The sequence below is a fragment of the Sinocyclocheilus grahami genome, unplaced genomic scaffold, assembly GCF_001515645.1.
Source record: "Sinocyclocheilus grahami isolate Dianchi unplaced genomic scaffold, SAMN03320097.WGS_v1.1 scaffold232.1, whole genome shotgun sequence".
NCBI lineage: Eukaryota > Metazoa > Chordata > Actinopteri > Cypriniformes > Cyprinidae > Sinocyclocheilus > Sinocyclocheilus grahami.
Genome location: NW_015505411.1, coordinates 1,016,611 through 1,038,525, shown reverse-complemented (window position 1 = coordinate 1,038,525; position 21,915 = coordinate 1,016,611). Strand labels below are relative to the sequence as shown.

General features: G+C 38.6%; 1 protein-coding gene across 1 annotated transcript in view; it reads left to right on the top strand.

Moving 5' to 3' along the window:
- The window catches only part of LOC107597457 (midasin-like), a 59,005-nt gene that overhangs the window by 5,826 nt on the left and 31,264 nt on the right, over positions 1-21,915 (top strand). Inside the window, exons 11-46 of the mRNA XM_016288523.1 lie at positions 1,159-1,240; positions 1,413-1,508; positions 1,851-1,963; positions 3,217-3,365; positions 3,451-3,511; positions 3,612-3,823; positions 3,984-4,087; positions 4,174-4,318; positions 4,863-4,959; positions 5,106-5,219; positions 5,560-5,707; positions 7,454-7,561; positions 7,938-8,089; positions 8,913-9,091; positions 10,235-10,443; positions 10,672-10,818; positions 10,909-11,050; positions 12,181-12,315; positions 12,747-12,885; positions 13,413-13,551; positions 13,684-13,814; positions 14,091-14,229; positions 14,382-14,511; positions 15,924-16,181; positions 17,240-17,437; positions 17,561-17,769; positions 18,474-18,596; positions 18,743-18,940; positions 19,039-19,146; positions 19,245-19,433; positions 19,525-19,614; positions 20,015-20,278; positions 20,353-20,617; positions 20,974-21,133; positions 21,500-21,616; positions 21,701-21,909. Of these exons, the coding sequence (XP_016144009.1) occupies positions 1,159-1,240; positions 1,413-1,508; positions 1,851-1,963; positions 3,217-3,365; positions 3,451-3,511; positions 3,612-3,823; positions 3,984-4,087; positions 4,174-4,318; positions 4,863-4,959; positions 5,106-5,219; positions 5,560-5,707; positions 7,454-7,561; positions 7,938-8,089; positions 8,913-9,091; positions 10,235-10,443; positions 10,672-10,818; positions 10,909-11,050; positions 12,181-12,315; positions 12,747-12,885; positions 13,413-13,551; positions 13,684-13,814; positions 14,091-14,229; positions 14,382-14,511; positions 15,924-16,181; positions 17,240-17,437; positions 17,561-17,769; positions 18,474-18,596; positions 18,743-18,940; positions 19,039-19,146; positions 19,245-19,433; positions 19,525-19,614; positions 20,015-20,278; positions 20,353-20,617; positions 20,974-21,133; positions 21,500-21,616; positions 21,701-21,909 (5,459 nt within the window). The remainder of the gene's footprint in view (positions 1-1,158; positions 1,241-1,412; positions 1,509-1,850; positions 1,964-3,216; positions 3,366-3,450; positions 3,512-3,611; positions 3,824-3,983; positions 4,088-4,173; positions 4,319-4,862; positions 4,960-5,105; positions 5,220-5,559; positions 5,708-7,453; positions 7,562-7,937; positions 8,090-8,912; positions 9,092-10,234; positions 10,444-10,671; positions 10,819-10,908; positions 11,051-12,180; positions 12,316-12,746; positions 12,886-13,412; positions 13,552-13,683; positions 13,815-14,090; positions 14,230-14,381; positions 14,512-15,923; positions 16,182-17,239; positions 17,438-17,560; positions 17,770-18,473; positions 18,597-18,742; positions 18,941-19,038; positions 19,147-19,244; positions 19,434-19,524; positions 19,615-20,014; positions 20,279-20,352; positions 20,618-20,973; positions 21,134-21,499; positions 21,617-21,700; positions 21,910-21,915) is intronic.

Below are 21,915 nucleotides of genomic sequence, written 5' to 3'. Positions count from 1 at the left end.
GTGTATTTGGGCCTCAGGCTGTTCATCAACTTTCCACTGGACGCTGCTGCAGTCAATGACACATCGATCTCTCTGTACCCACTGTGGAACCCCAGCCAGTGACGCAGTGAGCGATTCGGGCCGGGGCAAAACATTTATGTAACTAGCTTTGTATAGTAGATACCACACACTGATGTAGAGTGTCATACCTGTCTTGCAGAGGGTTTTTATTTATTTATTACTTTTTTTTCTGTACATATTCAAAGCATTGTGTGATTTGTCAAATTTAACAATATTTTTTATAATACTTTTTTTTTTTATATATATATATATATATATATATATACACTTGATGCTTTGGGTAGCCATGAATATGCCTCTGTTTTGATGCTCTGAAAGTGTGTCAGATGAGAGGACTGTCCTGTCAGGAGAAGTACAGTGGTGTGGAGACCCTGCTGTTACTAACCAATACACTTCCACTTCCTCGCTCAATCCCTTACTTTGTAGAGAACCTGGGTGAAAAGCAATTTGAGCGGCCAGTCTGCCTACGGTCATGCCCTCCTTACAATGTTTTTATCGACTGTGCTTTCAAGCGGAAGTAAAAAAAAAAAAGGCTCACTATGGCTGCATTTATTTGAAGAAAACAGTAAAAAGTAATATTGTGGAATATTATTACAGTAATATATTTTTTAAATGGAATTTAGTCCTGTGATGACAAAGCTGAATTTTTAGCAGCCATTACTTCAGTCTTCAGTGTCACATGATCTTAGAGAAATCATTCTAAAATGCTGCTTAACAAATATTTGTTATTGTTATCAATGTTAAAAACAGTTGTGCTGCTTAATATTTTTGGGCACAGCATGGTAAAACATTTTTTCAAGATTTTTGATGAATAAAAATGCAAAAGAACAGCATTTATTTGAAATAGAAATCTTTTGTAACAATGTAGAAGTCTTTACGTCACCTTTGATCAATTTAATGCATCCTTATTGAATAAAAGTATTCAGTTCTTTAAAAAAATCTTACCCAAGACTTTTGAACGGTAGTGTAAATATGAATACATTTGTTTATATAATTTTTTAATCTTTCATAATGTTATAGATTATCTGATTAAATTTGAATTCTTGAGTTACTTTTTTTGCATCTTTGTTAGTAAAATTTGTCTTCTTTTTTTAACAGAGACTTGCTGAAATGGTGTGAGAGAATCTGCTTAAATTTTGACAGCTCATGCGCTTTCACAGCACAGAATGTGTTTCTGGAGGTAAATGGCTGTAGTCACCTGAATTAATCTTGGATCTTTCACTTGGATCACATTATAGGATTCACTATTAATAAAATATTTTAAAACAAGAACACTAATACTAAAAATAGCTTTGCTGTTATAAGATAAAAGTTTTTTTTTTAAATTATTATTATTATTTTTTTACCTTCAGGCTTTGGACTGCTTCACTGCCATGCTCTCCAAATCCGAGAGCAGACTCAAGATGGCAGAGATCATTGGTAGCAAACTCAACATATCCAGAGAGAAGGTGGGACCCTGCACCAATGTGTTATCTCTTTACTGACACAAGCTATTTAAAGGACATGGAAAACCTGGAGATAACGGAGAGTTTTACAATTCCCTGTGAATTTTTAAATTTAGATTTGTGATTTCCAGGCCTGGAATACTAATGGAAATTAGTAAAATCTTGGAAACATCAAATTTCTGCTTGAATATTGCTTGTTGTGAGAGCTTTTGTAGAGTAAAACTTGGAAAATTCATTGGTCAGAAAGTGTACAATATTACAGTAATGGCCAAAAAGCACCCTGTTATATTTCTCCATCATATATAGAGACAATTCCCCTCTAATATTGTCAATATGACATTTCAGGCTCAGCACTTTTGCCAGATGTACCTGCCTGCAATCAGTGTGACGGAGCTGGAGGTGACGGTGGGTCGTGCAATGTTACTCTGCAAGCAGAGCGACGCAGTGTGGCTGAGCATGTGAGTGCATAATCAGAGTATAACCTTACCCATCCCCATTCATTGTCTTGCTCTTCCTCTTTCAATCTACTCTGTTACAAATGGAGTAACTACCAGCCTGGCTGTGCCAACATTGACCCCTGTGTGGAAGGCACCCTGCTGAGAAATTGAGTCAGTATGGGACTGATTGTTAACTGTGCTGTTTAAGACCGGGAATAAAACAGCCTTGAGCATACCAGAGGAAAATGTAGCAGGATTCCTTTATTGGTCGTGATGCGTATGAACACATTGATTTAAGGATAAGTGAGCATTGGAAGACGCTTACTCTTACATTTGTGCATTTAGTAGATGCTTTTATCCAAAGTGAAAAAATAGGAGAAAAAGCGTTTCGTCAAAGAGGTAACCATATTCGTAATATACACTGCCAGGTTTATTAGACAACTAGATTAGGAAGCAAGAGGTGTAATGCAAAGAGGAAAAAGAAGTGAAGAAGAAATAGTTTGGGTGAAGATGGTCAGCTGCTTCTGCAATAGAGGAGCAGAGAGGGTGAAGGTCTTGGAGAGTGATTTTGTGCCTCGTTGTGAAAGAACAAATAAGGCATTGTTTGTTCAGTGACCTTAGCTGGCAGGAGGGAGTGTACAGTTATCTTTCCAGAGAGATCTCAGTGTTGTAGAATTGGTTTTACAATTTATTTTAAAATGCGCTCAGTCATAGCCAGTGTTGGTATCGTTCATTGAGAAAAAAAGAAAAAAAAAAAAAAGGTTTCAGTTTCCCTCCTTCCTCCTGGGTTTCGGCACCAATGTAACAACGTTCGTAGGTCGGGAAGAAGGAGGCGGGAACCGGCGAACGATCAAAGAAAACTTTAATAAAATAAACAAACACAAAATGAAAGTAAAGCAGCAGCCCCACACGGACGACTGCTGCACACAAAATAAAATCCAGGCCTGGTCCTCTCTCGTCCAACACTGTCGTCACTCCTCCTTTTATTCTTCTGGAGCTCCTCCGTGGGACTTGAGACCGGTTAGTGGTGCAGGTGTCGCGCATTAGCATTTCCTCCACCGGCCTCGCTCCGTTCCCACGGCTCTCGGCCCCACCCCTCTCGTCACAATATATATATATATATAAACAAAAATGTATAAAAATGACAAAAGCACTTAACAAAACTAAACTGGAAATATAAAAATTCTATTCAGTTTTTCTAAATATTAATAAATACTATAATAATGTATAAATGATATTGTAGCCTACATATTTGATGTGTGTTTGCCCCACAGAGGCAGACAAACATTTGCTGCCACACGGCCATCCTCCGTACTTTTGGAGCAACTCTCAGTGTGTGTCACTAAAGGAGAACCTGTCCTGTTGGTCGGGGAGACGGGCACAGGAAAGACCTCTACTGTGCAGTACCTGGCGGAAATGACAGGTAACACAACTGAACTTCACTGAGCGAGTATGTTTAACACTACATCGTTGTTCACTTCCTGCTTTGTTCTACTACACTCTTACAGGACACAAACTCAGAGTGGTCAACATGAACCAACAGAGTGACACAGCTGACCTACTAGGAGGGTGAGTAGACAAGTGACAAGAATTATGGACAGTAAAAAAATGTGGTGGAAACTCTCTGCAAACTTGGTTTATTGCTGACCTTGATCTTTGATGATTGAAGGTATAAACCAGTGGACCATAAGATCATCCTGTTGCCCCTGCGGGAAGCATTTGAGGACCTCTTTGCCCAGACATACTCACGGAAACAGAACCTGACCTTCCTGGGGCACGTCCAAACCTGCTTCAGAGGCAAACGCTGGCAGGACCTTCTGAAGCTCATGGACCATGTATGCAAATCAGCACTAATCAAGGAACTGCATGATAAACCCAATGGTAATACTGAAGTTTCAGATCAATTACATCACTCTTTCTTGAAGTAATTTTTTAAGTTTCAAATTTCTTTGTGTACAACTTTCATTAATGAGGTTAATAAAACCTTTTGAGATTGTATTACATGTTTTTCAGTGATCTTTTTCTCTTTTTTCCCTCATAGCTGCCTTGCTGCAGGATCAGTGGGAGGCTTTGGCTCTCAAACTCAGTCAGACACAGGAACAGATTCGAGCCTGTGAATCTGCTTTGGTCTTTGCATTTGTGGAGGTAATTGTCCCTCCCTCTTCTCCCCTCCTTTCTCTTCTGTTTCTTGTAATCTCCTGTGTGTTGTGATTGACTGTATGTCTGCACAGGGGACTTTAGCCCAGGCTGTGAAGAAAGGTGAATGGATCCTGCTAGATGAGATTAATCTGGCTGCTGCAGAGACGCTGGAGTGTCTGAGTGGATTGCTGGAGGGCAGTGCCGGGTCACTGGTGCTGCTGGATAGAGGCGATACTGGTGAGTCCAACACAAAGTGGCTTTTTTACAGAGGTATAGTGGGTAATTATGTGCCCTAGTAGTACTTTACTTTTCCTCAGGCTGCTTCTTAAGGCTGACTGTAGTAAGGCTATTCCTGAAACACTTTGGGTAAAATCCATTAGAGAGAGAAAATTCAGCTAGTTGTAAGTCACTGAGTGGGAAATAGTCTAGTTGTACACTACTGTTTGGGGTTGGTATGATTTTATTTAATTTTTTTATGTTTTTGAAAGAAATCTCTTATGCTCACCAAGACTAAATTTTATGTGTGGAAGCAATGATACCATGCTATGATTTTTTTCATGATTCTTTGATTAATAGACAGACAGTTCAGAAGAACTGCATTTATTATTTGTGTTTATTAATTGTTGTAACATTTTTGAATGGCAATACATTAGAAATGTGCAAGTGCGCTTGATGCTAAATTACTGTTTATTACCAAATGTGTTGCAGTTGTTTAGTAGTTTAATAAGTGTTTCATTTTCTAAGGTAATTTATTCTGTTTTCACGATGTCATTCTGTGTAGAGCCTCTAGTTCGTCATCCAGACTTCCGCCTGTTTGCCTGCATGAATCCAGCCACTGATGTAGGCAAGAGGAACCTGCCACTAGGCATTAGGAACAGGTGAGATGGGCTTGGACTCCTAATAAATATCTAGCATATTTGTTTGAAGATGTCATATGTAATGCACTGAAATGTATACATTCTTCTGTATGTACATTCACTGTATATATTTATATGAAGTTAATGTATTTGTGTTTATGTATTAGATTTACAGAGTTGTACGTAGAGGAGCTGGAGAGTGAGAGTGATTTACGAACCCTGGTCTCAGACTACCTCAAAGGCCTTAACCTGACCAGAGGCATCATCCATGGAATCATCAGGTTTGTGCACAGTTCTTCAGTAGGTCTCCATTGCCATTCATATAACAGCAAACTGACTTGCCTTACTAAAACACAGTTTTTTGCATTTTGATCCATAGAAGATCACTGGTAGCCAATAGCACATCCATTATAAAACAAATCAGCATTTCTTGATAATATTAATGATGTTTCAAATGTTAGGTGTGACATGGCTTGTTTTATACTAAGCAATGTAGATACGCAACTTAGAGAGTTCATCCCTCATGTTCATCCCTTTGGTTAGGTGCTGTACTAAAAGATAATTGTGATGTTCCTCTATATAGTTTCTTTAAAAAAAAATCTTCCCTGCTTTTTCCCCCAGTTTTTATTTGGCTGTTCGTAAGGAGGCTAACACTCGGCTAGTGGACGGTACGGGTCACAAGCCTCATTACAGCTTGCGTACTCTGTGCCGAGCTCTGAAGTATGTGGCCTCTGACCCCTGCTACAACATCCAACGCTCCCTCTATGAGGTAATATATTTGTCCTCCTCATCGTTTCTGCCTGAATTGTTAAGAACACTCCACTATTTTTGAAAATAGGCTTATTTTCCAACTCCCCTAGAGTTAAACAGTTGAGTTTTACCGTTTTCGAATCCATTCAGCCGATCTCCGGGTCTGGCGGTAGCACTTTTAGCTGTAGCTTAGCATAGATCATTGAATCTGATTAGACCGTTAGCATCTCGCTCAAAAATGACCACAGATAGTTTCTATATTTTTCCAATTTAAAACTGGACTCTTCTGTAGTTACATCATGTACTAAGACCGACGGAAAATGAAAAGTTGCGATTTTCTAGGCCGATATGGCTAGGAACTATACTCTCATTCCGACGTAATAATCAAGGAACTTTGCTGCCGTACCATGGGTGCAGCAGGTGCAATGATATTACACAGCGCCTGAAAATAGGCCTAACTGGGGACTATTTTCAGGCGCTGCGTAATATCACAGGAAAAATATAGAAACTCTTTGTGGTAATTTTTGAGTGAAACGCTAATGGTCTAATCAGATTCAATGATCTATGCTACGCTACAGCTAAAAGTGCTACCGCCAGACCCGGAGATCGGCTGAATGGATTTGAAAATGGTAAAACTCAACTGTTTAACTCTAGGGGAGTGGAAAATGAGCCTATTTTCAAAAATAGTGGAGTGTTCCTTTAATGTTTTGAGAGTCTATCAGATAGTGAGTTGTGTATGTTGCAGTAAGTGTGTTACATGATGCCAATATTGCAATAAAATGTTTCTGTTCATGTAAAGACAAATGAACTTGACTTTCCCTGGGAATGGATCTTTCACACTGTGCCTACTGTAAAAGTGAGCAGCATGAGAAAACAAACCAGCTACATTGTCCTGCTACATCATTATGAATAATGGTGTCTTTACTGCACCATGTGCAATCTAGACAGCTTGATTGATTATAATGAAAGCAATCTAGTTTTGTCACATCACAACATGCTGCTCTTCTACGATGTAGATTGGATGTCAAAGACCCATCGGCACTGCATTTTCCACAGTATATTTTGCATCGTACAGTATTCAATGACAACTACTCAACCAATCAAACTGTACACAGTACACTGTATTTTGGAGTTTATTTACTAATATCAGTATCTATCCATTCATATGGGTTTCCAGCTTCTGCAGGTCAAAAACTTGTTTTTGTATAAGTTAATATAATAACCTAATTAAAAAACAGGTTAGGTGTTGTTACATTAGATGGTGGGTTTCTTCAGTCTTCAACAGTGTAATTAAATTAAAATTCACGTTTGTTGTCATTATTGAAAGTAAGTTGCAATATTTTTTTTAGTTTTTATTTTTTGTTTTTACGTTAATTTAGTTCATTTTGAGTAACCAGGTTTTAAGCTTTGTTATGCAGTTTCTTTCCTCATCACTAGTTGCCGCTCACCATTGACCAGCTTTATTTATTATAGTTAATGCAAGTTTTAGACCAATCATATGATAAATTGTTCTAGATTTGTTTGTGTTGGGCATGAATAGTCATTAAAATCGAAAAAATATATATTTTGACTATAAAGTTTTTTTATAGCTCATCAGGACACTACTGGTTTGCATGGGACCTTGGACAAATGCCCAGTGTGTGTATATGTATATATATATATATATATATATATATATATATATATATACTCAATGTGAATTGTGTAAAGAAAATGAAAACACCAAGTAAAGTATATTTATGTAGATGTTTAATATCTTCTGCAGGGTTTCTGTCTGAGTTTTCTCACTCAGCTGGATCGCAGCTCTCATCCCGTTGTGCAGAAACTGGTGTGTCAGTACATACTAGGAGGAAATGTGAAATGTCTGAAACAGGTAATCAGATACACAGTGTGTGTATATATATATATATATATATATATATATATATATATATATATATATATATATATATATACTCAATGTGAATTGTGTAAAGAAAATGAAAACACCAAGTAAAGTATATTTATGTAGATGTTTAATATCTTCTGCAGGGTTTCTGTCTGAGTTTTCTCACTCAGCTGGATCGCAGCTCTCATCCCGTTGTGCAGAAACTGGTGTGTCAGTACATACTAGGAGGAAATGTGAAATGTCTGAAACAGGTAATCAGTTCAGAGCTACAGTGAGACACTTTGATCCATCCTAATGTTTGTCTGAAGGGATAGAATGTAGATGTGCTTTGTGTGAAAATGATCCTGTGCTCTCTCTTCAGTCAATCCCTCAGCCAAGGGACCGCTTGTGTGTGCGGATAGAGGAGTACTGGCTGAGTCGGGGTGACATAGAACTTACTGTAGACCCCAGTTACATCCTCACGCCCTCCGTCAAGCTCAACCTGAAAGATCTGGCACGGGTAGTGTCCGCCGGGTAGGAAAACCCACCCTAATATGTCCCTTGTGACATTCTGTTGATCAATCCCACTATCAATATATATTACATATGCAGCATCTCTCTATTCATTTGTGGGAGGGTTCGTAACTGTTGTAAGAGATATGATTCGCTTTTAGTTCTTTGGGTAGTAATTATGATAACGGCTGAGTTGTTTTGCTGTTTTGGTGCCATATGTCTGGGACAGTTCAGATCTAGTGATCAATTGATTTCTCTATCTATGTAGAGGTGACTTTGGGACTTTATGGGCATCAACCTTTTCACATCAGATTACATGATCTTCAGTAGCCTTTTTCCCCACACTTCTATCTATCTAATCTCTATATTGCTCATAATTCTTTATCTGTGTATAAGTAGTCAAGGACTCAATGAGCTGTGTAAATAGTATTGACTACTACAGTAGTTGACAACTAAAAAGTGTACTCTGAAGTTTAGGCTTCCAAAGTTATATTGTTTCTCATTTCTGAATATTGCACGGCTAATCAGCCTAGTCAGTATATTGGTGTTATGAGTTATGTTTTTTTTGTTTGTTTTTTTTTTAATATAAATGTACAAAACATTTTATAAAATTGATAGATAAATAAATTGATTAAATATAATATTAATATTAAAAATGTTTTATGTAACCAGTATATCTACTATTTATATACAGATATATATGTGTGTGTACTTGCCATCCTGCCATTCATCTTAGGATTTTTAATTCTTGTCATTTATTACATACTAGGAATCATTTTACATAATTTTTACTATTTTGTCTTCACAAATCTTATATACACTTGTATGTTGTTTTGGTGATTAGCATCCATCCAGTGCTCATTCAGGGGGAAACGTCTGTAGGAAAGACGAGTCTGATAAAATGGCTTTCAGGTGCCACAGGAAACCAGTGTGTGCGAATCAATAACCATGAGCACACCGATATCCAGGAGTACATTGGCTGCTACTCCTCTGATGAGCATGGCAAACTTGTCTTCAAAGAAGGTAAAAAAAGCTTTGATGCACACATTAGGATGAATATATAGAAGTATATGAATCTGTTATAATGCTTACGTTGCAAATTCATTAAAAGAATAATATTTTTATGTAAAAAATTATGTAATACATGAAAATGGTACTAACTGCATGTTATTATAGGCCAGGCTTAAAATGCAACAATCAGGGGGTCCTTGCTCCATCTCTCTACCCACAAATGGGGCTGAAACAATTGAAGACCCTTGACTTATGCTTATGATATTAATTAATTCGAAGTATTTACTGCCATGTACTGCCCAGCCCGGGGTCGTCACATGTGGTTGCCGCAAGCCTGCCGGCCGCTCCTTCCACGAATCCGCCTTCCAAAAGAGGACACGACTAGAAATCAGTGGTTAAGTTGTATTTACAACACTGTTCCAGAACAGTTCAACCCAAATATTAAGATGTGTGCAGTGCATTTTATGGAGGACTGTTTCCTGATCCTGGGAGAGTAGACTACAATGCCGGCTGTTCTGAATCACAGTCTGTAAATACATTTTAATTTAAAGGATTTGCCACTGATGATTCAAACGTGAGTTTTGAGCAGTGTAGAGTAGCGCTTGTTGTTTGTCATTTCTCCAATCACAAACGCAGACATGGTTTTATGTTTACGCGGCGCGATGTAACGCAACGCGTAAAAAGACAGTATAAGTCATTATAATCCGTAATTATGTCCCCACTGGATGCAACAAATGACTCGTTTATAATGGGATTTAATGTATTTGTCTCGTCGCGCCGGGACACGGCATCACAGTATGGTAGTGGTGTAACATTTCCGTCACACGCTTGAGGTATTCGGCCAATCACAACGCACTGGATAGCTGGCCAATCACAGCACACCTCGCTTTTCAGACCGATGAGCTTTGTAAAAATCGCCACGTTTCAGAAAGGCGGGGGCATAGAGGAGAAACAATAATGTACAGTAAGTGGAAAATAATGTGTTTTTTTTTTTACCTTAAACCGCATAAACACTTTTCATTACACCAAATACACAAATGAATGTTCTTTTTAGCAACATCATATGACCCCTTTAATGTATAGTTCAGTGTTCGATTGACCTTATGTTTATGTCATGTTTTCATGTAAACAATATGTTTTTTCCCCCCCCTGAAGGCGTGCTGATCGATGCCATGCGGAAAGGTTATTGGATCATTCTAGATGAATTGAATCTTGCACCCACTGATGTCCTCGAGGCTCTGAATAGATTGCTGGATGACAACCGGGAGCTCTTCATCGCCGAGACACAGGAAGTGGTCAAAGCCCACCCCAGATTCATGCTCTTTGCCACCCAGAATCCTCCTGGGCTTTATGGGGGCAGAAAGGTCTGTTCAATACATTTTTAATAACTACCACCTGTTTTTCAAGCAGCCTTGTCTTCTTGACCTTTTATAACTGTAATCTGCAACAATAATGTGGGAACTAATTGGGAGGTGCTGATGTGCTGGTTCTGACATTACTGCTCGGGAAGGCCTCATGAATATTAATGCACTAAATTAATTAAATCTAAACATCCTGTAGGGTCTGAGCCATGTGTCTTTCATTTTGTGCAGGTTTTGTCTCGAGCGTTTAGGAACCGTTTTGTGGAGCTGCATTTTGATGAGCTGCCCAGTGCAGAGCTTGAGGACATTCTCCATCAGCGCTGCAGTTTGCCCCCATCCTATTGCTCCAAACTCATCAAAGTCATGCAGAACTTGCAGGTGCGCATCTCATTTTGTTACATCAGTTTATGAGAATGAAGTTTGAGAAGTTTGGGATTATATTTTTTGATATGGTTGTATTTGTGTCAGTCCTTACGTAGAGGATCCAGTGTGTTTGCTGGGAAACACGGGTACATTACCCTAAGGGACCTGTTCCGCTGGGCTGAACGCTATAGGCTGGAGGAGCAGAATGATACCTCGCGTGATTGGCTACAACATCTGGCTGATGACGGTAACGTCCAGTGACAAACTTTTGACCCTTATGGAGTAAAAAAATATGTAATATGTCCACTATAGTTCAAAGCAGGGATTAAAGTTACGTCGCTACCACGGATTTCCGTCCATTCATAAAGACAGTAACTTGCTTCATTCCTGGATGATTCAGCCGTTCGAAGGAATCAATTGAATGAATGATTCAGTGATAAAATCAGTGACTTGCTGCCACCTGCTGGCGGATTTAGTTTCATTTTTAGCGTATAATTTCAGTTATTTAAATCATATTTCTGTATTCAAAATGTTATATTTAAAACATTAATCTCCACATTAAATTTCTGAATTTAATTGCACTCATGCCCCCTCTGAGCCTCATTAAACATCTGAAAATGTCCCTACAAGCCACTTTTGTGTGCTTGGAAATTTTGTGCCACCTCTGTAGTACATATTAATTTATTAATACTAATTTCATATGATTGGTAACTTATTTGTCTTATTCTACATATTGTTTTAAATAGAAATTTTAAAAAGAATATAAACATACATTTTTGAATTTGACATAGATGAAAATGATGCCATTACAAAGGTAAAAAGAAAATACTGAATCATTCATTCAATTGATTCGTTCGAACGGCTGATTCATTCAGGAATGAATGAACTGACGGAAATCCGTCATAGCGACGGAACTTTAATCCCTGTCAAAGGTTTGGTGTCTGTAAGATATTTTAAATGTTTCTCTTATGTGCACCAAGGCTGCATTTATTTAGCAGTAAAACAGTAATATTGTGAAATAATATTATTAAAATTAAAAATAACTTTTCTTTTTTTAAATTTTTTTTTAAATGTAATTTATTCCTATGATGGCAAAACTTAATTTTCAGCAGCCATTACTCCAGTCATCAGTGTCACATGATCCTTCAGAAATAATTTTTGAAATATAAATATAATATAAAAATTATATTTACTATAACAGTGTAGAAGTCTGTACTGCTACTTTTGATCAATTAGTGCCTCCTTGCTGAATGAAAGGCATTAATTGAGCAATGAAAAGTATTAATTTCCTACAACACAAATTTTACTGACCCCAAACATTTGATTTAATATTTCCAAGATTTCAAAATGTAATAATCATTGTTTTCACTCTTTCAGGCTACATGCTGTTGGCCGGTCGTGTCAGGAAGCCAGAGGAAGCGCTAACCATCCAGAACATTTTGGAGAAGCACTTTAAAAGGACTGTGAACCTAGATGCTCTTTTCTCTGAAGCTCGGGTCACCTCTCAGTTCAGTGAGTTTATAAGCACAAACACAGTTTGACCACAGAGGCACACTGCATTCTGACATCAGGTCGATGTCTTTCAGTTACTAATGTTGTTCTCACTGGTTGTTCCATTGCATTATCACATAAACAAATACCAGTAGTACTGCACAGTCTAATGACAATCCCTTAATAAGGCATTTTAGCAACCCTCACTTCCAGCGTGTTCTTATACAGTTATTTAGTGTTAGTTTATCGATTGTATCTTCTGATGTTTATTTCCATCTATACTGATGATGAGTTAAGATGGCAAACTATTTTCCATGAACTTAAATTCTTGATTCTGATGCTTATCTAAAGATCAGTTTGATTAGCTCACTTTATAACTAATGGCCAGATTGATTGTTTTGGCTGGCTCAGTTTGGTATATTGATGGTTGTTGATGGCTTGGCACTTGGCAGGCCCTTTTGTGAACAGCATTGCGGGTGTCCCTGAAGAGTTCGGTCATGTGGTGTGGACCCAGGGCATGAGAAGACTGGCTGTGCTAGTGGGAAGAGCACTTCGTTTTGGAGAGTCTGTCCTACTTGTCGGGGACACAGGGTAAGCTTTTATTCAATCCGTAATTAAACCTCAGTGAGATGGTTCGAAAATCTGACCTACGGCTATGTTGTAGTAGATAATTGCAAATAAAAGTGAAAGCTTCTTTATTGTAGTTGTTTTAATCACATCTAGATGGTTATATTAGAAATACTTTCTAAACATGTTTTAAGAAGTGATGTCATGTTAATTTTAAAGACCTAATGAAACTGAAATGAGAGTTTTGTGGCTTATAGTCCATGTCTGTTTCCTTTGACAGATCGTAAAGTTAACTAAATGTAATTTATCAGATTATCAGTGTGATTTTTTTTTTTTCAAAATATTGTTGTAAATGTGGGGGACAAATATTGACAATGTGGGGGCCTTACAGGGAAGAAGAAAAAAAAGTTGAGAACTACTGCTTTAATACCACCTGCCATCTAGCAATAACAAATATAGAAGCAAATATGCCTTTAAAACCTTTAATATCTTAAATATTAATCCGATAAAAGAAGCTCAAATGGTTTACAAGTTCCTCTCCTTTACTGCAGCTGTGGTAAAACCACCATCTGCCAGTTGTTTGCTGCATTAGCCGGTCAGAAGTTCTTCTCCGTGAACTGCCACTTGCATATGGAGACGTCTGACTTTCTGGGTGGCCTTCGACCTGTTCGTCACACGGGAACCCAACAGGTAATATTCATATTTATAAGATTATTGAGTTGAAAAAAACTCTCAATTTCAGTCCTAAAATCAGACTGCCACCAGCTTATAGCTTATTCATCAATGCTGTTTTTGATTTGACATGAATGTATTACGTTTCAGGCTGATGCGGAGGACGGCCGTCTGTTTGAATGGCATGATGGACCACTGGTCCTGGCGATGAAACAGGACGGCGTTTTTCTAATGGATGAGATCTCGCTGGCAGATGACTCTGTGCTGGAGAGACTCAACAGGTGGGATTTTACGCTCAGTGTCCTCACATTGACAGCTCATTAACAGAGTGTTTAAATTTGACTTTAAAAAGTTTTCAATTCAGTTTTGCTTGGAAAATTCAAAAACAGGCCTGAAACTACTTCATTGTTTTGTTTTTAGGTAAATTTAATTGAAATTGTTCCCCAAATGTGCAACTCCTGAGTCACATCAGGACAATGCGAATCACTTAAGTATCAGTGATATTGGCACATCTGATGTCTAAAGTGATTATGTGACTGTCTGTGTGTCCTGTACAGCGTGTTGGAGACTGAAAAATCTTTGGTGCTGGCAGAAAAAGGCAGTGGAGATGATGAAGATGTTGAGCTGATCATTGCCAGGAAGAAGTTCCGGCTTGTCGCCACCATGAACCCTGGAGGGGATTTTGGAAAGAAAGAGGTCAGTACATGGACAATTAGCATGGCTGAGGAACATTATGTTGAGGTTATTAGATATTCTCTAAAGATTATTATTAATAGTGAAATAAGTGGATTGTGTTTGCATGGATGAAACAAGCAACCAGTGGCCCTCATGTGTTTGCATATGTACAGCTGTCTCCAGCACTCAGGAACAGGTTCACAGAGATTTGGTGCCCCCAGAGCAACAGTCGTAATGATCTAATGCAGATCATTCAGCACAATCTACGGCCTGGACTCTCTCTGGACCAGCATGACCACCAAGGTGAGTCACTGCACAGAGCAATCAATTCCCAAAAGCTTTATTTTAAACCCTTTGAAATACTCGAATCTGGTCTACAGTCAAATAGCTTTGTTAAATTACCACTAAATTAAATTAAGCTTTAGCGTTAGTTCTGGCAGGTCACGTGAGTCAAGCTTGCATCAGCTGATTCTCAGTTGATCACATCTACCTATAGGAATACGACACCTATCGCGGCATTCCTATATAAGCTGTATTCAGTATTATTCAGCAGCTTTTCAGCTTGCTTCGGCGCAAATTACCCTCCTCCATCCCCAGCTCCACCTTTCGCCACAGTCAGGACTTAGCTTTCTGATATTCCTTGCTAATCAGACTCCTTTATCTTGAATAAAGTGTTACACTTAAATATCATTGAGTACATTAATGATATCTACCTTGTTCTGTTCTGTTAACCCTGGGGGGGGTTATTATTGCTGCTCTCCCTGCTCATTCATGACAGGCTGCATGGATGGGCAGGGAGCTTTTTTGCCCAGAACAGAACCATACCGCCAAACCAAACTTTATGCTAAGTATCTATCATTTTGACAATAGTGGTCCTGACAGAAATAGATGTTTATTGTCCCTGGCAATCAATCTCCTACACTGTTCTAGTGTCATCATTGCTAGGGATGTAACGATTAACCGCGAGCCGGTTGAAAATCGATTTAAATATGTGACGATTCAAATCGGTTGAAATGCTAAACAAATCGCGATTCAATTAGGGGCAGGAGTTTATATGAATTTATGTCTGAGGGGAACTTACTGTGTTTAGAAAAGCTTAGATGGTATTTTTTCTTTTCCTCTTGCCTCTGTATAATGCATATAAAGTTCTTAAAGTGCAGCTTTAAGGGCTTTAAGCACCACCTGCTGGCAGAGACTGAATCTGCGTCTCATTCAGCTCATCTGCTGTTTGTTTCATGCAGATTTTTTATGCATAGTTTCACAAAACTGAAGTCAAACCATTCTGTTTTTGCTTCAAATTTCGAAATTATACAATGCAATTTTGATTAAAAACTGCTCATGTTGCATGTATGCAGCATCTTTGTTTGGATCATGATTACAATGCAGTGGTTGCCTCTAATTTTAAATGGAAAGAGCACAGACAAAGCCTTAGTTTGTTTATATGAAGAGATTTCTTTTATTTGTGTTATTTATTTGATTTGGGGCTTGTTTTAAAATTTCTATTTGGTTTTGTTATTTACATTTACATTATATTTAAATGTTGTTATTTAGCAAATGCTTTTATCCAAAGCGACTAAAAAATGAGGACAAGCAATCAAAACTAACAAAAGAGCAATAAATTACAAGTGCAATACTAGTATATTATTAAAAAAAAAAAAATCGTTGAGTGAATCGTTACATCCCTAATCATTGCCCTTCCTCTTTTCCCGTCCTAGGTAAAGACATAGCAGAGCTCATGTTGGACTTCATCGACTGGCTGACCAATCAGGAGTTTGGCCGACGGTGTATTCTAAGCGTGCGAGACATTCTGTCATGGGTGAACTTCATGAACACAGTATGTGAGCGAGACGAGGACGGCTTCATGACAATGGGGGAGCTGGAGGACGAGGAGCCAGAATGGGACCTGCGATTGGACACCGTAACAGCTTTTATTCATGCTGCATGCCTTGTGTATGTGGATGGAATCGGCTCAGGTGAGAGAAGAGCGAACACAAACTGTCTTTTTCATGTTTTGGTACCCATTTACCACCAAGAGGAGTAAGATACACTACCGTTTAAAAGTTTGGGGTCAGTAAGATTTTCAAGAAACATCCATTTTATCAATGTTGAAAACCATTTTGCTGCTTAATATTTTTGTGGAAACCATGATATATTTTTCTGTTTTTCACAATTCTTTGATAAATAGAAAGCTTAAAAAAGCATTTATTTGAAAAAGAAATCTTGTGTAACATTACATTATACATGCCTTTTGATCAATTTAATGCATGCTTGTTGACGAAGTATTAAATTCTTTTAAAAAGAAGGGAAACCTACTGACCCCAATCCTTTGAACAGTAGTTTATGTATTTAATTTTACTCGTTTGAACAGTAGTTTATGTATTTCATTTTACAGATGTAATATCCATTACTAGGGGTGGGCGATATAACCAAAATCTTATATCACGATACGAGTCATTTTATTTCACGATTTTCTCTCAATGTTGTTGATTAACATGAATGACAGACCGACAGACCAGAGCCAATATACTGTTACACATGTGTTTCTTTCTCAGCTGTTTACTTTCACTTAAGGCCTAAATGATGTGTTAACGAGGATACTTTTGACACATATAAGTATGTGTGTTCAACTGTCCAAGGCCAATAAAGAGGCAAAATTACTCCCGCGCTCTATGAGCAGCGGATTCATGAGCACAGCCTGCACACGTCTCTCAGACAGCGCTCAGAAACAGTCTCACAAAAAGTGCTCTTATAGCACTGTTGTTTGTGTTTCAACGGCTTAAAATCACTTGTTTTTAAACCGCAATGCTTAAAAACTTGTGCAAACGATACGTTTTCATGACCACAGCTCACAGCAACGTGACGTGTGCGCATAACCGCCATAAAGAAAATAATTCAAGATCTCTACCGGTTGACAGATTTCTACCGGTTAATCGTGTCTACCGGTATATCGCCCACCACTATCCCTTACCATACTACTTAAGAAAACCTAAATCCTTCTTAATGGCCTTATTATTTTTCTTCGTGGAACCAGGAACCACAGTGTCGGCAGCAGAGAATGCCCTTGTGGCACGGAAATTGAGTATGGAATACCTGGAGAAGAGACTGAGCAGAATTACAGAGCTAGATGAGGAGATGCAGGACACGCTCAGAGTCTACGACACTAGTGTCCCCCGAGAGCCCCAGTGGGGTGAAGACTTCTTTGGCATTGACCCCTTCTACATCGCTGCAGGTGAGGAATCTACCAAAATATAAAAGTACATATATTAAAGCTGGGTGTTTTGTTGTTATCAAATCATTTCTCAGATAGGACTTTTGGGTTCTGTTTGCTACATATAGTCTGATCTACCCACAGGTCCTGAGAGTGAGGGCAGGAGTCTATCGGACTATACTTTGAGTGCGGGCACCACTGCAGTGAATGCTCAGAGGATACTACGGGCACTGAAGCTTCAGAGACCAATACTTCTCGAGGGCTCACCTGGAGTGGGCAAAACCAGCCTGGTCGCTGCCCTTGCCAAGGCCTCTGGGAACCATCTTGTCAGGATCAACCTGTCTGAACAAACTGTATGTCAGTTTTGCTTTTAGCATTGCTTTGTATAACACAATCTAATTGATATTTGATAACCAATTAGAGGTACGTCGATCCGATACTCCGTATCGCTATTGGCTCCGATACTGCCATTTTCTGCCGGATCGGTTATCGTTTAGATGAGACCGATCCAAATCCAATATTGTATGTATACTTTTCTGTTATTGTTAAGCCCTACGAAAGGCATAAAAACATTATAAAGCACCATGAAGTTTTCGTGCACTATATTCTAAGTGTTCTGAAGCCGGTCCATAGTTTAATGGGAGGTTCAGATGAATATTTAAGTCGTTAAATTCAAGTTTGTGTAAACTCTTCTCTCTGCTGCGGCTGTCAGTCATCCTCCACTCAGCATTCAAACTGCGTGTCGCGTTCGGTTATGACAGTCAAGACGATAAAACTCTCTCCAAGATGATTCAGTGCTCCTATTATTATACTTGATCTGTAGATAAAGATCAATGGCTTTGCATAAAAGGACTTTATCTTGCTGGAGTTTAGTGCCGTTTCTAAATCATGTTACTTTCTACCGAGTGTCTGTTAGATCACAACACTGGAGTAGTAACTGAAACCTTTTTTGACAGGTGAAAAAAGGCATCAATGTTACATAAATCTCCAGGGGATACTATATATTATTTCAAAGAGTGTTTTTAATTCATTGTGCTGTTTTGTCCTCTCTGCACAGGATGTAACGGATCTGTTTGGGACAGACCTGCCGGTGGAAGGTGGGAAAGGAGGGGAGTTTGCATGGCGTGATGGTCCTCTCCTTGCTGGGCTGAAGGCTGGACGTTGGATCGTCCTGGATGAGGTGTGGATAAATAGAAATGTGTTTTGGTCTTATTTAATAATTAAGAAATTATAACTCTAAAATATCTTTCTGTTAAATCTGTGTTTATATTAGTTGAGTAGCTTTAATGATTGTTGTTTTTTTCTTCGTCTTCGTCATCTCTACAGCTAAATCTGGCCTCCCAGTCAGTGCTAGAAGGTCTGAACGCTTGCTTTGACCATCGTGCTGAAATCTACATCCCTGAGCTGGGCATGAGCTTCCATGTTCAGCATGAGAAGACCAAGATCTTCGGCTGCCAAAACCCATTCACACAAGGAGGAGGACGCAGAGGCCTTCCCAGGTCCTTCCTTAACAGATTCACTCAGGTAAAATGATTTTCTGTATGATTTTCAAATGATTTTCTGTATGTTTTCTCAAAATACACATTTGATATGGATCTGGATTCTGTATTTTCCTCATTCAGGTTTATGTGGATGTGCTAACCAATGAAGACATGCAGTTCATTGGTGACTCCATCTTTCCTAACATTGACAATGTGATCATTTCAAAAATGGTGCAGTTTAGTAACCGGGTAAGGGGACGAAGCTTAATTTCACTGGTATTCTTCTGTTGTTCTTTTAATTGACATTTGAACATCTCCCCTTGTATCTTGATTTCTTGTTTCCTAAGCTTGTCCAAGAAGTGACGGTTGAGAGGAAATGGGGCCAGAGAGGAGGACCATGGGAGTTTAATCTCCGTGACCTGTTCCGTTGGTGTCAGCTGATGCAGACCGACCAATCACCAGGCTTCTTCAACCCTGGGCAACATGTTGGACTTGTGTATGCAGACCGCATGAGGACTGAGGCAGACAAGGCTCAGGTAGCCATGCTAATTTAAATAGCATTTAGCATTCATTGTTAGGATACATGAAGATACAGCTGTTGATCAATAATAAATGTTCTATCCTCAGGTGTTAGCAGTGTTTAGGAAGGTGTTTGGAGAAGACTTTGAACCTTACATGGGCTCCAGGCAGTTCCATATCACCCCTTTGAGCCTGCAGGTCAATACAATACAATACAATACAATACAATGTAATATAATATAATATAATATAAATTGTCTTTTTTATTGGTTTTTAATCTATTTTTATTTTAATCCTTGATCTGTAATCTATAATGTAGTTTTAAGAAACACTGAATGTGAAAATATCTCTTTGTCATATATAATGTAATATAATTAATAGAGGCTATGATAAAAAAAATAGTAGTCACAAAAAAGTACAGATTAAGGATTAAAATAAAAAAATATATAATAATAATTAAATTAATCATATCATATTTTAATGGTTTTAATCCTTTTTTTATTTTAATCCTTAATAATGTAATAATTGTAATAATTGATCTATAATAAAAGTCTTTGTTATTCGAAAATATTTCTTTCTCTCTTTCACACACATGTAGTTGGGCTACTCAGTCCTGCAGCGTAGTGGAGGGGCACCTATTGCTCTGGACCCTCCTTTGTCGATTACCCATCATTCTTTGCGCCCTCTGGAGGCTCTGATGAAATGTGTGGAGATGGGGTGGATGGTCATACTGGTGGGTCCCACTGCGAGTGGAAAGAGCAGTCTAGTGCATCTGCTTGCGCTGTTAACGGGACACAGACTGAGGGTCATGGCCATGAACAGCGCCATGGACACAACGGAGCTGCTGGGTGGTTTTGAGCAGGTCAGTTGGAAATGAGAGGCAAGCTGATTATTTCTTTAATTCGGTGATGTCATTAACCTGGTGATTGTTTTTAGGTGGACATCATACGGCCGTGGCAGCAGGTCTTGGAGAGCATGGACTATGTGGTTGCCATGGTGACCAGACGAGGCCTGATGTCATTGGATGGGGCGGTGCAGGACACTGAGTTTCTGTTGAGCACGTGGAGCACTTTCCGCCGCTGGCTGAGAGAGGAGGGTCTGGATACCACAGAGGGCATGGTTACATTTGAGGCTTTAAACAAACTGGAGGTCATTATTGTTCTGCTACACAAACTCAACACTAAACTCAAGGTCTTAACAGGTAAGAGCACTGCACCACATCAGACTGAGTATATGCCTTCTATTTGCCTTTCAAACATTTGGTTTTCTGAGACATTTGGATTTGAATTTGAGTTATAATGAGTACAAAATCATTAGTAAGAATGAGTTGAAAATTGCTTTTAATATATTTATTTTTAGTATTAAATAATAAATGTAAAAATAACATTAAAATAAATAAAAAAAATATTTAATTATTACTGGAAATCAGAAATGTACAATTATGTTATGAAAATATAAAATAAATGTAAATTTATTAAAAAATAAATCTTTACTTTGAGCCTTGTAATCCATTTAAAAGAGTTTGAGTGTTATATAATCTCTGATTGTCTACTGCAGACATGTCAAAGCTGCAGATGGACTTCACGCTACTGAAGGAGCGTTTGGCTCAGATGCAGGACGGCTGGACTCATGGTGGCTTTGAGTGGCTGGATGGGACATTAGTCCAGGCGCTGCAGGCTGGAGACTGGTTGCTCATGGACAACGTCAACTTCTGCAGGTCAGATGTTTTTAAACGTGTTTTTTAAAATGCTCAGGATGCTTAAACACACCTTTGAAGTCTCTTAGTAGATTTGTAGAGATGCACATTTTAATAAAGAAAAATGACTGTCTGTGTTTTAATGAATTAGTTGAGTAAATGATTCAAGGATACATTTATAACACAAAAAGTCACTCACTTGTAGCCTACCCATTGAAATAACATTCTTATCAACACTCATTACTGAAAAATAAAACATGGGCGGTTTTTTTTTTTTTTAAATGGGCATGAAATATTGTTTTTGTGTTTAAATTATTTAATAATTTTTCCAGGTAGACATGTAACCCTTTCAGATGAAGTTTCCTAAATGAACAATTTGTGTTACAGCCCTTCAGTGTTGGATCGACTAAACGCCCTTCTGGAGCCTGGCGGGGCATTAACCATTAATGAACGTGGAATCATTGATGGAACCATACCCACCATCACCCCCCACCCTAACTTCAGGTACAATCACAGCCTAAACTGTTTCAAACCTAATGTGAATGCTCACTGCCTTTACTCAATCCTATTTCACTTTGTGTTTTTCAGGTTGTTCCTCACCATGGATCCCACACATGGGGAAATCTCTCGAGCTATGAGAAACCGCGGTGTTGAGATCTACATCCCTGGCGAACATGAGGGCGTGTGCTGGGACACTGTAGATCTAAAGATGGTGTTACACACCTTGGGTGTGACGGGAGACTGCGTGTGCGACCTGCTTATCTCCATTCATTCAGAAATCAAGAACACCATATGGGGTGAGA